Raw genomic sequence first — 19,814 nt, 5'->3', positions numbered from 1 at the left:
GGAAATATTTTGAATTTCGGAGAAAATACGGATCAACAGCCAGAGCAAATATATAATATGTAAACAATGTCGTTTCGACATAAACTATGATGTACCTGCCTAGATGAGCATCTCACTGCACCAACATTAACTGCTCTGTTTCAACAATGTTCTAATGCTAAAATTGTGAGGCTAAAATTTATTCATATCGCATAAAATTTGTTAAACTTCTAGTAGTGGAAAAGTCTGCAAGCTGCTTGGCTAATTTATGCAATGTAAAATGCCACAGGCCTATGCTAGTAATGTTAGCATGTTGTATTCAACAGCTACTTTTGCACGATTTCCACCTAAGACATTATATACATATTCTATTTTTCCATATTCATCATAAATATTCACTTAACATATGCACATCTTCGTATTTTTTATATTTATACTGTGAAACGTGCCTGTGCAATTTCCTACTGTGCAATTTTTCACCACTTACTGTGCAATAATATTTATAGGATTTACAGTAAATATATCACAAACCATGTGTGTATCTCACTTATCCTGTGGAACATCAATCGTGTGCATACAGCATCTGCATAAGTAAAAGATTTATATAGTCTATATAGATTTGATTTGATTTTGATTTTTTGTTTTATCTAAATTGTATTTCATTTTATTTTATCCTTTTTTTGTAATCATTTTTTCTGCATTTTTCTTGAGCTGCTGTAACGTGAATTTCCTCGGTGTGGGATTAATAAAATCTTATCATATCTTAAGTGCAGAAAACATGCCTTGCACAAAAAAATGTTTTGTCTATGAAGCTTGACAGTTATTATTGAGCAGAATTTTAATAATTATTAATTATTTAATTATTAATTATTCTAATTGTATTGAACAATCTTGTTGTTAATCCATGTTTGATGGCTGGGAGACATTTGAAGAGAGACAGCCCTGAAGTTTAAGGAAAAGGATCATGGTTTGGGTCCAAAGTAAAAGATTTCTAACAGAGAGGGTTTTCTGACAAAATGAACTGGTTACAGTTATTTACAATTATTTATATCATGTGTTTTATCTTTTATGACCATAAAGAAAGAAAGGGGTGGTAGCTTCTTCTGTAACAGATAGTGTTAAATGGGCAGATCATATCACAGGCCTCTGAATTTAATCAAATCAAAATCAAACTGTGACAGTAATATCGGCAGTAATTGTAATGTTTTCCAAAGAATGGATAGAACATTGTGTCATAATGAAACTGGTGATTTATTTCCCCATTGCTCACACAATGATTCTGCTCTTTTCACCAATCCAGCAGGGATGAACACAGGTGTATCAGGCCTGACGGATTTTCTTTTCTTTTCTTTTTTTTTTTGTTTCATCACTTTACTCCGCCTCAGGTTTCAACATGCTAACACACACACACACACACACACACACACACACAGTTAGTGCTCACAATGATGGTGGTCTGCAGTGTGTCAGAGTCTCTGCAGGAGAGACAGTAAGGAGGTCAGATAACTGAGCCTCAGGACTCCATTTGATCACACGTATCACTCTGCTGCACTCTGTAAAATATGTTCAACTCCTACAAATTTCATCTACAGCACACGTTATTGCTGCTGTGTGAGTGTGTGTGCGTGTACTGTATTATATTTCTTTTTAACCGAGCACTCAAACACACATTTTCACAACAATGCCCTGGTGACACAATTATAACATGGAGGGAAACAGTAAAAACACGAAGCAGAGAGCGGTGCAAAGCCTTAAGTGCTGCTAAATAACACGTCTCGCAGTGGTCGTAATTTCAGATTAATTATTCAGCTGTTTTGTGCACCAACAGAAGCGGCCAGTGCTGCAGAAATGAATAGAACGGAGATACTTCCTGAGGTCAGCTGGTGCGTTTAGAATCGATTAGAACATTGTGTTATTATTCATGATCGCAGAGTGTTTAAGATGTGGACGCCGTGTTGCATTTACAGTCCAGTTAGACTCGTATTCTGAGCGAGGAAAAACATTAATGCGCATGGGGATAATTGTGGTTGTAGTTTGAGTGTGCCGCTGCTACCAGATATAATCTTTACTTAAATTAAAAGCATGTAATTCATGCAAATACATTCACAGCCGATTTCATGCGTGTAAGCCATGTACAGTGCAGGGTTTAATTACTATAGTGCTGCAGAAATACAATTATTCTCGTGATAGTGTGTGTTGCAGCATTTATATGTATGTGTGCTGGCAATTTAAGGGTTAATGCTACACCGTTGCGACTGAATTTTCCTCTATTTCCAAACAGAGCAGCATTCATCATCTGTGCTCTGAATGACTTGTCCTGAGGCGGTTCATCCCTTTATTTTCCTGACTCAAAGTCAAAGCACAGGCACAGAAGACCTTGTGAATACACAGCAAACAAGCGCACATGCGCAAATGCACACACACCGACAAACAACCGAACTGACAGAACGCACACAAACAGTGAGGGTGAGGTTCGTCCACAGAGGATTCAGTTTGTTTGACTTCCTTTTGTTCGGCAACAATCGGCGGATTGTCCCGTCTTTTATCTTTGCCTTGTTCCAGGACAAATCTGCGCAGCTTTAAGCGAGGATAATACGGGTTTTTGTTGAGACATGCCCTCCTCGTCTCCACGCAAAGCTGCCTCAATCTTATTCTTTCACCTCCCACGGCTGATGAGACAACATCAACCCTTCCACGCAGCCTCTTCAATTTCACATTTAACACAGTCGTTTCCTCCGGGCTGTTATTTGTGCTGCTGTCAATATGTTATTGACACAAACGAGGTGACATTATGTGGCTCCTCTCTCTCGTCTCCCCGACATGTCAATCAAAAATTACTCACGGACGTGGCTCGGCTTAGATATGGATCGCTCTGCAGGGAGGAGCAGCGGAAAGAGCAGATATCTCTTCTAGGAATACTTTCATTGATTTGTGTGTGACTGAGCCAACAGCCGGCTGATTGACAGGCGATACAATTAAGTGGAAGCAAGAAGGAACGGAAGACCATCATTATATCAATCATCAGTCCTTCCCCCGCCTTCCGTCGTCGATCATCTGCGCTCATCATCTAATGGGCTTTGTGTGATCTGGACGATTTTCACTGTAAATATTACAATCATGTTTCTGCACAAAGTCTTAATGACGGGAAGAAGAAAAGAGACTAACAAGAAAAAAAAGACTTGTTTTGTGTTCTCTGTCTCTAAAGTACTATAAAGTAAGATACTACAAGCTGGGCCTCAAACACATCGTACAGAACAGGTCTTTTTTAGTACACAGAGGTTCTTTTAGTCCTTAAGGTATTACATGCAAACCATTTCATTTCTCTAAAAGCAACACAGACTTGTCTGACAGCAAAAGGCACATCATGTGTATTAGTATTATTTGAACTTGAAGGTAAGCTTCTGAAGGTACAAAATGTTTTGTTGCTGGATGTTTTGTCCTCCCAAAGGGACCGTACCTTTTCAAAGACTAAAGTTTTTCTTTCACAGCACCACAGAATGACTGCCACGGACTAGCAGTCCGTTCTCAAGCGGCAGTCATTTTTTCACAGCTGCTGGACAGAACGGTCGTAACTGGTGACCCTTTTGGCAATGTTAAGTTAGCCAATGTGAGTTATGACTAAGAAGGACTTACAGTACGGTCAAAAAGACAAGAGGATAAAAGTTATTGTGTATTCACAGCAATATTAAGCCTTACGAGGGGCACTGAGTGTGTCGTTTACTTGTTTTGTCCAAATTTTTGTATGTCAGGTTACTTAACAATTGCTCTAACTCTGTAATTAGTTGAGGTTGTCGGGAGCAGCCTAAAAGGAAAAGCTGGGAAGGTTTCTCAACGCTAGGGGCTGACATCTTTTCAATAGTCCTGTTGTTCACGTGATTCCTGTGGGATTCAGGCTGGATGGAAATCAATTTCATTATTCATCACGTGACTGGGGCATGTCAGAAAAAAATCAACGGGAGGAGGCAGGATGGCAATCATAACAAGCCTGCAATAACAAGTATTCAGCAGCTTGTTTCCACAGACCATGGGGAATACAAGATTGAGCGCATGTCATTTTATGTTAAGTAAAATGTTTGTTAAGATAACATTAGAACTATGGTGATGCTAATTTTTGCATACAATAAACATACAACATATTAAGGTGAAATAATTACAGGCAAAGTACTGCAGCAGTCAAGAATAAAATAAAGGCTAGAACAGAAAAAATGCAATAAGAATATAAAAAAGATACTATAAGAAAATAAATATGCACAATGAAACTCAGCTGTTATTGTGTGTGTTTTTTCAGCATTTTGCTATGCTGTATAGTTGACTGAATATGTGTAGTTTATATATGAATATGTAGTTCTAATATGAATAATGAATAATGACATGAAATGAATAATGATCCACCATCTATCTGTTCAGACATAAATATCTGAATGTTTGCAGATGAAACTGTCATTTATGTACATGTTAATTCTAAATATCAAGCTGCATCTTTCCTTACTGTAGCTATGGAGAAAACAGCAGATTGGTTGATTCATGTTTGAATTGATGCAAAACTCAGAAGAAGTGATATCCCTCACCCTGATATTACAGGAAAAACAAAGAGGGTGCAAGACATTAAATGTTAACATTTTTGTATGATTCTCAGCTTTCTATCATTGTTTTATTGTAAATTTATTGTAAAATTTAGTACAGAATTTGGGCCGATACTTCTACTTGTCTTTTTTAGTCTTTTGTTAAGGATCAAAACCAGTTACATTACACTGTGTTATTTTGATATTTTTATCTAAATGTATGTAAACAAAGGTGCAGGTTTCTTTGTTTTTTTAAATAATTGGGACACACGCATTGAAATGGGGCTAAATTTGAAGCATGAACAGTTAATGCCCTGCATCCTGGTGAATTTTATGCACCAATTTGTGCCTTTTGTGCATCAATCTGTGGTGGAAATGTCTTGAATTTGATCAAAATAAGAGTTCTCTGCTACTTTAATGTCTTTATTGGGGGACTAAGTGCACATGTAAATATAGGGAGGGATGTGTTCCTTGTGTCCCCTTTGAAATCTACGCCTATGTTTGTAAATAAACAGCATTCACATAGTTTTATAGTTGAGACAGTTTTGCTCTTGTTCTATTAAATTATCATTTTGCATTTCTGACATTTGAGTTTTAAATTTCAAGTCCCTGTACTTTGTCCTCTACAAGCCTAAATGTTTATTTGTATAACTAGAGGGCTTATGAGAAAAATCTAAATGTCTTAACCACATATGTTTAATAGATGCTTCCAGCCTGACAGTGTGAAGTGTTTGTTTATGGGGACAAAAGCAGGAATTATGGAAATGCCACAAATTCAGGGTTATTTCAGGCCTGGCCACAGGCATAACAGGATGCAGGGGATGACGAAGATGATAATTGAGCTGAGTCATCAAACTGTGCTTCATTCAGGTTATAATGCAGTTGTTGTGACAGAGAGTGCAGCCATGATGTTTTCTACTGAGGCAACATGGGGCGGGGCATCAGCTGGGGTTTTTAGTGCTGTTCCTCAAAACCTCTCTGCCCTCACAAACATTTCAAAACAGGTCTGTAGTTAGATTAGACTGGTTTAGATTGGGTTTATTCCATGTCTGGAAAAAAGGACCGCAGACAGCAGCTTAGTGCAGCTGAGTCATCTGCGTTACATCACAGTGGACAGGTACTGTAAGACATTTTGTGGTGTCTCAATACAGTAGAGGCTGATTCACTATCTGTCATGCTATAAACTCTGAATTCCTGCTAAGGTGTGTTTTACGTCACCTACACACAAAGAGTAGTCTGCCACCACAAAATAGAGGCAACAACCCACTGATGGGTTACTGTACAGGCCTAACAGGCACAGCCCAGGGGCCCAGAGTGTTATGGGGCACCTGCCCTTCACCTGCTAAATGTCACTCAAATTAACTTATATAAACCAGGAAAAGACTCAAATAGATGCATGGAAGCTATAAAGAGATACAAAACAACCAAAAATACAGAAATGTACCTTAAAGATATAATATAAAGAGATACAAAACAACTACAAAGACATACAAAGGGACTACAAAGAGACAAAATAAGCAAAAAATACAGAAATGTATCTCAAAGAGACACAAAATGACCTCAAAGAAATACAAAACAACCACAAAAAGCTGCAAATAACTATGAAGAGACAAAAAACAACTACAGAGACACAAAAGGATGAAAAATAAATAAATAGATTTTAAAAAATATACCGCAAAGAGACACAAAGGAACTACAAAGGGACAAAAAACTACTCCAAAGAGATATAAAATGATCAAAAAATACAAAAATTCACCCCAAAGGTACACAAAATGACCTCAAATAGACACAAAAACTACAAAGATATACAAATGAACTAAAAATATAACAAACTGAAAACACCAAATGACTACAGAGAGATGCAAATGAACTGCATAAAGACACAAAATAACATAAAATGAACTCAAAAGACACAAAACAATAAAAGATGCTGACAACTACAGAGACACAAAATAGCAACAAAGAGATGTAAAACCAGTAAAAAATCTGTCTCTCCGTTATGTCTACAGGTGGTGGAGCCCTTTGAATGTCTGTGCCCGGGGCCCCATTGTCTTATAATCTGCCCCTGCATTGACCGCAGTATCTGAACACTCTCACTCTCTGAGGAAAAGAGAAAAAAAAGGATCGATGTTGCAGCCCTGTTAATGGATTTCTTCATCTGTGGCGTTCATTAAAGAACGTGAAGAGAGAGAAAAATAAACAGAAGAATGATGGAGAATCCTACAAACGAGAGACAGCGAGGGCGGAGCAGCGAGAGTTTCCACAGATACGGATGGTTTGTGGGTCGATCGTTACCCAGACGCCACCGTGTGCGTGCACGCCTGCTTCTTACTGCCTGATTGCCTGGCACACATTTGCATGAGAGCTGAGGGGCGGCGAGCAGACGAGCACAGCCAGAGACGCCTTTGATCTCTCAGCCTCTGTCTCTTTGATGCACCACGTGGAAACACACCAGCAGATACTGGGTGCTGGGAGGTAATGTTGGGTGTTAAGTGTGCGTGTGTGTGCATGGGAAATGATATATGACACGGCAGATCTGTCAAAGCCTTGATTGCAGGCAAAATGAACATGCCAGCATGGGTCGCCCTATTTGGTTGAAGTCAAGTGCATTCGAGCAGGAGGGAATGAAAAACCCATCCCCTCCCTCCATTTCACTCTTTTTCAGGATTATCAAACATCACGGCGGCTCCGACAACCCCGACTGTCAGTCAACAGATTTACATCCGACCCATCACCCCGCGCTTTTCTCCGAAAATGTCATTTCACATTTCCGTCTGGGTTCAAATTCAAGGCAGCACGGCGAGATAATCTGCGGATTTTGACGTGTATTGACAACATTCTCCTCGTCTGTCTTCACCCTCCTCTTGTCTCTCACGCTCGCCCCTTTAACCTCTCCTCTCGCCTCCCTCTATTCTCCCTCTTTCCTCCCGACCTGTCAGGATGATTTCAGGCTCGTTGCGTCGGGCCTGACTTGGTGTGCTGCGACTGAAGCAGTAATTACAACTCTCTCTGAATAGCTTTTCCTCCCACAGAGAACCCTCGCCACCTATCATCCACAGGCTTAACCCTGCTCTCCGCGCTGACACGCAGGGGGGGCCACACAACAGCCTCATGTAGAAAACCATTAACCCACAATTAAATTACAATCAGCATAACAAAGGACGGATGACATTTTAAATCCACCAATCGAGGAGGGATTAGGAGCAAAGAGCACTTCTCCTGGGATGCGTTATCGTCTAAATATGACAGCGTGGAGAAAGGAAACAGGAATTAATCAAATCTTGCAGTTTTCACCACGGGGTATCTGCTCTACAGGTTAAACCCAGGTGTATTACAGAAAGTGCAGAGGGTTTCACTCTTCTTCACCTCTTTATGTGAGACATTAATGATCAGCTGGAAGTTGGATGTTCTCACATCACAACTGGAACAGGATTGAGAGGGAACAGAGGAGCCGGATCACATAGCTCACAGCGGTTTTGTTTGGCAGCGTTACAGAGAAGCAGCTGTGGAAAAATAATGACAATATGTGAAGCTCCTGGGTCAGAAAAGAGGCTCCTGCTGCCAAAAATGCATACCTGAAATTATACATTAAACTCAGCCATTAAATTTCCCATCACATTGGACTGCAATACAGCACAAACTGTCACTTTTGATTTTTTTGTCAGCTTCAATTGTGATTATGGGAGAGTCTACACGTGTTTAAATGTTTTAGGCCACACCGTGACAAATTTAACAAGAGTCTACAGTGATCCCAGCACCTCTGTGAGCCTGCAAAATGTTGCTTTGAGCTAAATGCTAACAAGGGCTGTGGCTATTTATTGACATCATCAACATCACTGACGTGTCGCAATATAGTAAGCTGCATACTAGCAATGCAACAGTATGAGATTTTCACAATAAGATAACATCTTACACAATAAGTATTACTATTATTATTGTCAGTTACAGTAAATCTTGTTGAAAAAACACTTAATTATCACTTAAACTCAAACCACGATGAATACGGTACAATAACCGTCAACTTTCATATCACAGTATACCTTGACACTGGTATATCGCTGCAACCCTACTGCATACAGTCAAAGAATGGATTCCACTGGAAGGCGAGCTGCAGCCTTTGGCTATGGCTAAAATGACTCATCACAAGAGTATACCTACTCTGCATGGACAGTATCCTGAAGCACTTTTTTATTGTGAAAATAATCACAGGACTGTGGTGTTGACAATGCACTGGTTTGCACAGCTTCTTATATAACAGTGAGTTCTGACCGAGGGACCTGACTAGACAGGAGGCGTTCTTTGAGTGCTGATACAGAGTATAACAGCACTGGGACTTCTAACTCTGCATGTGTCACTCCGCTTAACGTTAATTACGTATACTGTTGATTAGCCTACATTAAGGGTTGTTGTAACAAACAAAGAGGAACCATAAGTAACATCTGAGTTAAATAATGTACAGTCGTCAGGAAGAAGCCTGGATACTTCACTAAAAACCTCCAGCTGTGATTTTGCAAAGTACTGATTACGCTGTTAATTGAGAGGAATAACACTCATGCCACCAAAATGACTGTCGACAAACTCATTTCACTGGTTGCGTAAGAAATGCAAACAATAAATGTACATGGTAAAGCAGCTGCCTGCTGCATCATGTACACCAGAACAAAGTAACAAGCTATAATGTGCAGGAATGCTTGTGTGTTGTTTGGCAACAGTCCAGCTGCAGAACTACGAATGAAGCACTTAATGATTATTTAAAAAAAAAAGAAATCATAACCTGTTGTTGCTTCTTACTGTTAACTAGCCCACCAAACTTAAAGAATTGTTGGATAAACAAACATATCATACTTGAGGTCGTGCTGTTTGGCATGTGGCCTCGCGCCACATCACAGCTGTGCTGATATTCAGTGCAACAGCACTCCCTCTCATTTCATATTTCTTACTAAAAAAGCAAGGAGTAACTTGGCAAGAGATGTGATAAAAATGACCTCAAAATTAATTATGAAAAAAATATTTATATGTTTTTCTTTGTTTTGTTTTTGACCTTTTTTTTGTTGCTAAATTTAAGGTAATTTTCTTGAAACTTGCAACTTGTGACTGTATTTTTTAAAAGAAATCATGCCAATTTACTCAGGTTTCAAAGGGTTAACTTAACTTGCAACTGCTGCACAGCATTCACCCTTGGGATACATTAAAGTTTTATCTTATCTCATCTTAAAAGTAATGAACAAATTAACATTTTGGCCTGATGATGGTACTACATGAAAAGTCTGGTGATAACTGAAGTCGTTACAAATTATCCTAAAAGGACATAAATGTCTGTATCAAATGTCGTGGTAATCCAGCCTGTAATTGTTGAGACATTTTACTCAAACCACAACATCAAGGTGGCGTAATATCAAAAGGCAGGAATCACAAATGCATGAGTATAGAGATATAAGCACCAATTTTCATATTTCAACGAAACAGCTAACACTGCCACGACTATAAAGTTTTTCATTGAAACTGTATAACAAACAATTAATATTGAAGAATATTGGTATGTAATTGACTGCAACAATAGAATAAGTAAGAGCATTAGTCTAAAAAAGTCCCATTTCCCACAGTTTCTTCAGACTTACTGAGCTGTAGTAAGGCATGCTAATCCAGTGTTGACAACAGCACAGTGACATGTGGCCTACTATCAAAAAACAAAAGAAACAGATCATCTGACTGAGTCATCAAGGCCAAGGACCTCCTAAACGGCCACAAAAGGAAGTGCTGCTGTGTCACCTGACAGCTCTGAGAGGCGAAACGCCGACTCAACGTTTGGCTGTGACACAGCAGAATAATGTCGGCCTTCAATCGAGCATCAAGGTTATGCTGAAATGAAAGCAATCTGATCTCGCCTGAGAGAGGACAAGGAAATGAGATGGATGTTGTGAGGAGAATGAGGAGGCGGCGGGAGGCGAACAGGAAGTCATTGGAGGTAGAAAGCTGCGTCGTTGGAGTTTCATGCTGAAATGGTACTCGAGCACGATGCCAAAGAGGTTGTTTTTTCTTAGAGACAGTGACGCTGGAGGAGGATGAGGAGAGATAAACACTTACTTCATGGGTTTAAACAGTGCCTGGCCGTAGTTCTGGAAGGTCATGATGAGCTTCAGCTGAGTGCCGCCAGACTTCATCGCTGTTAAAGAGAAACAGAAAATGCTGCCATTAGTAATACGTTACCTGAACACAACTGTGAATATTTGTTCAACCAAAGAAATGAGCTGTAGTGACGGGTATTAACAGTTTGTGCTTTGACGCAAACTGACGGGCCAGATGTTAGCTTTAAATACACCAAAAATTGCCCATTTGACAAACTAGATGTTAGCTGGTGTGTCAGCCTAGCTTACTTTAAAAATTCAAACCAGCCAGCCAGTGAAATCTCAGGAAGGTATGAAGGTATGAAATATTACATACCGACCAACGCTTCTTTTAATTTACAGGAATAAGCAGGAGGTCTGAAGGTGAACGTCGATTCGACGCAGAAGTATGAACCCCTCTTTACTGTATCGTGACATATATAGTGCGGTAGCAATGATATAAAATTACACTGTGATTGTAATCTTGGCCATATCGCCCAGCATAACAAGCATGATGCACAGTCAAAGACTAGTTTTCTCACAAGCCTCAATAAATTTATCAAAAATTCATCAAAAGCTCAGAACATTCTGCATATTAACTGACCAGAGATGTGTTCACCAGTAGAGTGTCATATAGATAAAAGAAAACACATACAGCTCAGTAATAAGAAACTAACCATAAGTCCATATGCCATTGATAACATAGTTCTATATTCAGTTTATATTAAGTATAATGTATTACATAAATAGCCTGGCAAAGCACATTGTTGTGTATGTGAACTGTTATGTGAGCACAGATGTGTGTTTGTGAGTCTCTGAAAGGAGCAAGCTCTGATGTCACGGTGTTTGTTTGATGGAGGGGGTGTGAGGGGGTGAAGGACAGCCAGTGCTGCCCGCCGCTCTCTGTTCCTCTGCTGTTTACTCTCTCTGTGTGTATTCTCCCGAGGGTCCATCTCTATCTCCCTCTGTCTCTTTGTGTTTCTATCCTTCATGTTTCTCTCTTTCTGTACATGATAATGCCTCTAAAGGCACTCGAGGGATTCGAGGGATTCAGCTCAGAGCTGAGGACTCTACACAGGCCTAAAATTTACTAAAACCAGCCAAGCAGCCCTTGTGCAGCCTGCTCCTTCCTGAGCTGATCGATTGAGAGCCGTGTTTTGGTGGCCTTTTGCCAGAGAACAACCTTTCTCAATCAATGCTCTCATTTCTTTTTACATATGGGAATCATGAGGACGAGAGCAATGTTTACAGAGGAAGAAATTAGAAGAGAAGGGATCAATGTCGGCCTCGCTTCACCTGCTGCTGCTTTATGAGGAATGATTCTTTTAAATAAGCCAGGGGCCGTATTCACACACATTCTACAAATCCTCTCAGAGAGCTCCTAACTTAGCCTAAAAATTTCAAGCAAGGAGTCCTAGTTTAGGAGTGATTTAGGAAGACTCTCAGAGCAACTCTGAGCAAGGAAGGGACAGAAACTTTTACTTTAGTGAGGAGGTATGAGTGACCCTGTTGCTAGGTATGACACATTATTTTAACATATGTGATTGGTTGTCACAGATACACTCTTTTGTGATCCTGCAAAGTGTGAACACCCAGTGGTGTGATATGAACTGCATTACAATATGAGACAGTGAAAGCGCTGTTTTTGTAATCACACTATTGCACTGTTGTATTTTCCAAAGTCGCCATTTATCTTGGTGTTGTGTTAACTTCATTTCAGCTGTTATATTGTTATAGCATTGGGTGGGAGACGTGAGCACATCCATGAGATCAACCACAAACATCATCCCTACGCAATCGAACCTGTAGTGTTTCATTTTGTTTGGAGAATATTTCTCCTACCTCTGTGTTTCCACCATTTTCTCCTCTTTTTAAGAAACTCTTAAGGCCCTTAAAAGTCCTACTCATAACAGTTTTTCACCTTAAGAGCTATCTAAAGGGGCGCCCAGTTGCTCACCTGGTATGGCAGGCGCCCCAAAGGCTATGTCCTTGCCGCAGTAGGATGGTATCGATTCCAGCCTGCGGCCCTTTGCTGCATGTCAACCCCTCTTTCTCTCTCCCAACTTTCACACTAAAACTATCCTGTCTAGTAAAGGTGAAAACCAAAAATCTAAAAAAAAAAAAAACACCAAAAAACAGAGCTCTCTTAAGGGCTAAAATGTTTTGTGAACAACTTTTATCTTTACCAATTTTCAATTCTCAGACAACATTCATCATTCTCAGTATATTCTTATAATTCAGCCAAAGATATTTCAGCCTTCCTATTTGTGGAGCTTCCTTCTGTCTCGTCCCAGTGAAAGACTTTCGCTCTCATCTGTAATAACATTCATCCTCTCTGCTACGTTCACACGCTACGTCCTCACTGATGAACGCTGCTCAGAAGAGGCTGTAGTGTGTAATACACATCGGAGCGCTCCTATCCTTGAGTTTAGATAATAAGTGCCTGCTATTGGCTTCAGTTGGTATTCTGCCCCGGGGCCTGTGTTACGGCTCTGTAATTACTGAGCCACCATGTATTTAGCCGGCTACAGATGCTGAGAACTTCTTCCTCTATCCACCCAGCCCAAGACACACAAAGATACAAACATCTCCAGAAGAGAGAAAGAAAGTCTTCCTTTAAGTGAGCAGGCAGGAACGCTGGTTTTATAAACTCCCTGATAAGTATTTAATCTGTAGCTAAAGGCCAGTAACGGTTCTGTCGCTGGCAGACGAACCTGAAATCTGCAATCACTTTTCACAGCGAGAACAAGATGGGCGACCTTGAGTCGACAAGCACTCTTGGAATGTGGGACTGAGCCAAAAAAAGGAAGACAATCCCCTGAAAACGAAGAAAAACAAAGCAGAGAGAGAGATTCCATAGAAGCGCCAAAGCGTTGGTCAGGTATCCACTTGCAGGTTTTCTGCAGTGGTGCACATGTCAGTCACATAAAAAGCCACAGTGTTTTATCTGAATCAGAGCGTGATGTGTGGCTGTGTGATTTGCAGGGAGACCAGCTGTTCTCATGTATTCTGCTCTGTGGGGAAACATGAGAGGAGACTGTGCTGTGAGATTGTTCCTTCAGCAGCAGGACGTGCAGATTCTAACATACGAATGCCTGAAGCTGACTTCCATCCCTGTGCAAACTGTGAGTGTATGTTCATGTCGTCAGTGCCTGGAGCAACCAGGAGCTGTCCTTAACTTACCAGCAGCTCCTCTCACTCCTAACATGTAGACGCAGTTCACAAATTTCCCTTCAGCTTCCTGTTCCACTGACTCTCAGTGTGACCACTTTGTGCTGTTTACCACCCAGTCAGGCAGGTATATTCTGCTGACATTCTGGGCTCCTTTTCGTATCACTTTAAGTGATCTCCCCTGACAGAAATGTACAAATAGGGGTGGAAATCACCAGAGGCCCCACGGTTCGATATTATCACAAATTTTAAGTGATACAATATCATTTATATGTTTGACGTTTTGTGATAACGTGTATTGGGATATATTGGGATTTATTAGTTTTTGTCTGCTGTGAACTTTGTCTCCAAAGGAAAACATCTGTTTTATCTAACAAGATGAAGTTTCTCACTTTAATTATTTTTATTGCTGCAAAATGTATCTAATGGACTAAAGAAGAGGTTTTCTTTTATTTTCTCTCTTTCTTTTATTTTACCAAGAATTTAACATAATATAAGCAATTTGATACTTTTTTTTCAAGAACACTGGAGGAGGGCAATGAGCAATGAAAGAAGAAAAGAAGTAGTGAAAAATACAAGAAAATTACCTTTAAAAATATAACCATGCTCATTATAAATATAGTTTTCCTTTGGGTTTTTTTCTCTTTTTTCCTTAACTTTTTAAAAATAATTTTCAAATATTTCTACAAATATCTTGCCATTTAGGCACCATTTCTTACCAAGTTGCTCACTAAATTTTTTCCCCATGTTTTTGAAAAAAATTGCACTAATTTGCTCAGGGTTAAATTGTAAAAGGCGTCTGAAAGAAAAGTGATTTCACTCCAGGTTTCAAAGCGTGAATTTGTAGTTGCAATATCAATCATTCATATTATAAAAAAATCGACACTTGGCGTCTCCGTATTGATATAATATTGCGACACAAAAAACAATGATGTATTGATTTTTTACCTACAGCTAACAGATACAGACCAGTTGGCCCTTTCTCCTCTGCAGTGTGATAGGGCAAAAATGTCACTTTAGTTCATATGAGGCTTAAATTTTTCCTTTTCAAATTGTTACTCAGTTATTAAGTCACAGTGCTGTGACAGAAGCCTTGCAAGAGCTAATGTTCATATAGGTGATAACTATTTACATTTATTATAACCTTACTAACCCGGATATTAAAATACTCATCACCTACTTATACTAATAAAACAGAAGAGCGAGCGGTGTTTCTGAAGTTTTTCACTCCTACGAAGCCACTGAACACAAAACATATCAGGGCGGATCTGAGGGGCCAAATCCTCCCCGCCACTACAACACAAACCCAAAAATGTCCTGTATCAGTATATTACAATATTTGGTACAATGATCTGTGTAATTTTATGAAGATAAATATATGAAAACATGATCACGCACCCAATTTTAGATCTTGAAAAGCTGAGTATTATTTCAAATATGCATAACTCCCTGCATACAAATCTTCTCCTAAATGAAAATGAAAAAATTGGGCTGTTTTTATGTAGCGTTGCAGTGGTGAGCTGATTTCAAGATATACCGTGGTGCGAAAATGCGGTTATCGTGCAGTTTATTTGTCTACACTGCTGAAACACATGCAACTAGACGGCGACCTTGATTTTAGTAACTATGAAAAAGGAGACTTTTTACACAAACTTCCATTTAAATAGTGGTTTCGGGTTCAAATTATAGTAATAAAATGTTTAACTAAAAAAAAAACTTTTGTTTTCATTCCTTTCAGGGTTATTGCAATACTGTGATACTGTGATACTGCATTATTTTCTGAGACAGTTATTGTACTGTGAACATCACATATAGTTGCAAACCTACTTTAATGACAGTAGGTGAGTCTAAAGCTCTGATTGGACGGCTTGGCTTCAGTCAAATCTGGCAACAGTTGGTTGGGGAACAGCACAGTATTGCGATATTTTTGCGTGTTAATATTCCATCAATATGAATTATTAATATCACAAATACAAATGTAACTTTTGCCTATTAGAATACAATAATTTGCTTTTCCAGTCCACTAGATACATTTTGCTGCAATAAAAATGATGGAAATAAGATAAACAGACAGAAAACTTAATCTTATTAGATAAAACACATGTTGACAGCGCTTTTCTTTGGGACATAATCTGCCGTGGAAAAAGATAATAAATTGCAATATACATTATCGCAACACTCTGCATATTGTAACATGTTTAAAATCGCAAAAATATTGTATTGTGACTAAAGTATGGTGATAATATCTTATTCTGTCTCTGGTCATTCCGACCCCTACTGTCAACCCTCCTGAAGTCAGATGTCAAAATAAGTCACAAAGACTTTGGACTCTTACATTGGAGAAATGTTAATTTTGGGTTGGAGTGAAAACTGAGTGGATGATATTTCAAAAGTCTAAAGATGTCAGAATTTCACATTGTGTGGATGTTAACATAGTGACATTGGTAAGACAGTAGATTTTGTTATTCGTTTCTTAAATGACTCAATGTCATTATTTTACATTTGGAATGCGCTGGATTTTTGTTCCTTAACAAAACAACTTAAAACCAACATAATATCAACGTGATCTGTCGTCAGTATTCTACATCTAACTGACACTGACATAAGTGATCCTGACATTGAATTGTAGTCACCTGACATCACAACCTACATTCAAACAAATATCAATCTTGAAAAATGTTGGTGGCCAGCTGGGGGAACACTAAACATATCTATGAGAATCAAATTCCTTCCCAGCACCACAAGACAAACTCAATAATATCCAATATCAGAATGTTACAATAGTATTAACGCCATTTTTTTCTCTGTTGTGGAGTTGCAGGTATTTAGGACAATGATCTGCATATATATAATCACACAACCCACTTTAGACTTTTTAAAAGCACAGAGTTATTTCATTCATACAGAATGCAGCTGATAAAAACTTCTCCTAAACAGAAATAAAAAAATAAAAAATAAAATCAGGCTCCTTTTTGGGAGGTTTGAAGCTCTGACTGGGCAGCTTGGCATGAGTCGAATCTGGCAACACTGCTGATTCTCATATTTGAAGTGAACTTTGACTTCCACGCTACACACACAGACACCAAAATGGCAGAGATTTAACCCACGAGCATAACTGACTCTTTATTATAGATTATAAGTGACGCCTCCAGCTTGTGGCAACCTGAACGCACGTTAAACACCCTTAAATCTATGTTATGTTGTTTCTTGTTTTGTGTAGGATCAGCTTGGTGTCTTCAGGGTAAAGTGTCATTCTAACCCTCCATCTGTGCTCTGCAGCCCCCCTGCAGGCTGATATTCTGTCCCCCACCCTCTGTTTCCTATGACTCACCGACGCTGGTGATCCTCTGAGTGACCAGGTCCTTCAGCAGAGCATCGATGACCGGGTTGTGTCTGGAGTACAGCTCGTATCGATTAATCCCGACGTGGAAGCGAAGCCAGTTGGGGTAGGAGTCGGACGTCAGCTCACCTGTGGGGCTGAACTCATCCATGTTGCTTTCAGTGTTCCTGAGGAGGAAGACAGGAAGAAGAGAGGATGATCAGGTTTTATCTAAACAGTGACAGGTGTTTTGCAACATGCAGGATTACAATAAACTCTGAGCCCTAACATCAGATTACAACATGTTTGCATGTCGCACATCAGGACTGTGAGATCTTTACCATGACTGATCCTCCGCAGCTTTGGGGTCAAATCTGATGTCGGTGTTGACGTTGAACAGCGTGTCCTCGTCGGTCAGAGGCGGCGGAGATCTTTTATATAACGGATGCTCGTAAAGCGCTGACAACCTTGACCCCTTCGCAGGCAGGTTTTTGGTCACCGCGGCGTCCTGGATGAACTGTCTCTTTCTGTCCCCGCGCTGCCCGAGATGCTCGAGCTTCCTGGGCGCGTGCGTCTTGTCGCCAGTGACCGGACTCCTCTCCAGGGAGTGGGAGGAGATGTTGGAGCTGGGCTCGTTGCTGAAGTCCTGGAGGATCCGCAGCGTGTGCTTGTTAGGCCAGCCCTGCTTCCCCCAGCTCTGAGGCTCCTCGCTCGGCGTGTGCGAGCACGAGCAGCCGCTGCCGCCTTGCCTCTCCAGCTTCGGTAACAAGTCTATCATGATGTGCATGGAGCACGCGATCAGGAATACCATAAGGATCAGGACGCGGAATTTGCGCAGGAGGATCATCTTCATGGTCTCCCGTTTGAGCAGATGTGAGTATTTGCTGCAGATGATGAGCACGCAGATGAACAGGCTGACTACATCGCTGATGATGTTGATCAGACTGGACGCCAATCTGACAAAATACACGTTAAACACGTAGGAGCCATCTTCACTGGCCGTCTTGAGTAAAGGATTCAGTGTTCAGCCTTTTTGGAGTCGTGCTTTGTGCGCGCAGGGAGATCTCAGAGGCGCAAAATCATCCGCAAGCGTCCAGGTAAAACAGTGGGTTCAGACCAACGCTCGATTTGCGCAAGCCACATCCTCCACACACCGCCGCTCTGCTGTACACCAACCACCAAATGTTTCAGACACGAGAGTATGATCCAGCTGTGAGAAACGATCCGTTAAACGTCCGCGAGGTTCGAGGGCGCGCATCGGTCCATCCAGTCTCGATCCTGTGCGGGAGAGAGCAGCCGGGGATCAGCTGAAAAGAGAAAAAACATTCAGCTCTTCACATTTTAAATTTTCTCCGGGAAAGTCCCCGAAAACTACTGGTGCTCTGATCCACTTCGACGATCCGGGACGCGTAAATTCTGTCACATCGAGTCCCGGTTTAATCACCCGAGGCGAGAATAACGTGCCCAGGTAGCCGGAGCCAGAGATCCTCCCGGAGGAGCAGAGCAAGCTCCAGGAGCAGAAGCGGGACAGGAGACTGCACCTCTGTAGCGTGTGTGGATGTGGGTGGGTGTGTTAAATATGATGATGAAGCCAGGACTAGATCCAGCCTTTGCGCAGCGTCACTGTGCGCAGATTGGCTGAGAGGAGTGAGAGAGGAGCACACAACTGCTCGTCTGTAGAAATCCTCCTGCACATCCCGGCTGCGCAACAAGAGGGCGTCTTTCCACTGGTCAACATGAAGCCCGAGATTCTCTCTTCTCTGAAACTCATCTCCTGGAATCCCTCTGAAATGTCTCCTCCGAGACGGCAGTCAATCCATGATGATACATTAGACAGGCCTATTAGAGCGCTCATCAGTCTGAGGATCCGGTTCCATCCTGCACCGCTGCCACTCAACCCACATCATACCTACAGGCCGCATGAAATGAAACCACAGAGCTTCTCTCAGAGCTGCAAAACGGACTGTACATCTTTCTGCTGCTCTGACCTCTGACCTATAAGACACATCATCACCAAACCTGCCTGCATCCTTAATGTCCACTCAACAGGGCTGGACAGAGCAAATTCAGCACCCAAGGCATGCCCCCACCCCAATAAAATATTACTACTACCATCTTTTATTTTAATTTTATTTACAAAGAAGAACAAAAGATTAGGGATGCACGAATTATGTCGCTGATAACGTGACATTTTCATTATTATGTATTATTCAGAAAACGAAATTATAGCCGATTTATCGCATCAATAAAGCCAAACTGCTTTCATTGATTCAGCAAGAGCAGCATCTAAAAACCCCGAGACAGGAGGTGGCAGTACATCTCTTGAGTTAATTTTTGAGCCACTAATAAACACAGAGAAGAACAAGCTCAGCAGCTGACTAGAGAGCGAATATGTCACAGTCAAGCCCTCAGCATCAACAGCGGGCTTTGAAGCAAATTTTATGTGATGGCAAAAAGTGGACACTGGCGAGCTCAGTCACATGATGCCATGGGGGTCAGAAAGACTTACATTGGGAAAGAGACTTCTGAAAATCAGTTGATTTATCCTTTTGAGCATCAAAACCCTGACTCGTTTTACTGTCAGGATCTGATCATTTGGTCCAAGAGCATCTGGAAAATCTTGAAGAGCTGCAAGGTTAAAGTGATTTACCCCAATTCAAGTTAGCAGAGTGCAATACC

At 40.7% G+C, this 19,814-nt stretch overlaps 1 protein-coding gene across 1 annotated transcript in view; it reads right to left on the bottom strand.

Moving 5' to 3' along the window:
* The window catches only part of fam20cb (FAM20C golgi associated secretory pathway kinase b), a 71,025-nt gene extending 52,360 nt beyond the window's left edge, over positions 1-18,665 (bottom strand). Inside the window, exons 1-3 of the mRNA XM_042507918.1 lie at positions 17,477-18,665; positions 17,148-17,323; positions 10,626-10,704 (exon numbers count right to left, since the gene is read on the bottom strand). Coding sequence (XP_042363852.1) covers positions 10,626-10,704; positions 17,148-17,323; positions 17,477-17,988 — 767 coding nt within the window. The 5' untranslated portion in view covers positions 17,989-18,665. The remainder of the gene's footprint in view (positions 1-10,625; positions 10,705-17,147; positions 17,324-17,476) is intronic.
* Between the last annotated feature and the right edge of the window lie 1,149 nt (positions 18,666-19,814).

This window comes from Plectropomus leopardus, chromosome 19 (assembly GCF_008729295.1).
Source record: "Plectropomus leopardus isolate mb chromosome 19, YSFRI_Pleo_2.0, whole genome shotgun sequence".
Taxonomy (NCBI): domain Eukaryota; kingdom Metazoa; phylum Chordata; class Actinopteri; order Perciformes; family Serranidae; genus Plectropomus; species Plectropomus leopardus.
The sequence above is the reverse complement of the archived record's forward strand: the minus strand, read 5'-3'. Positions and strand labels throughout refer to the sequence as shown.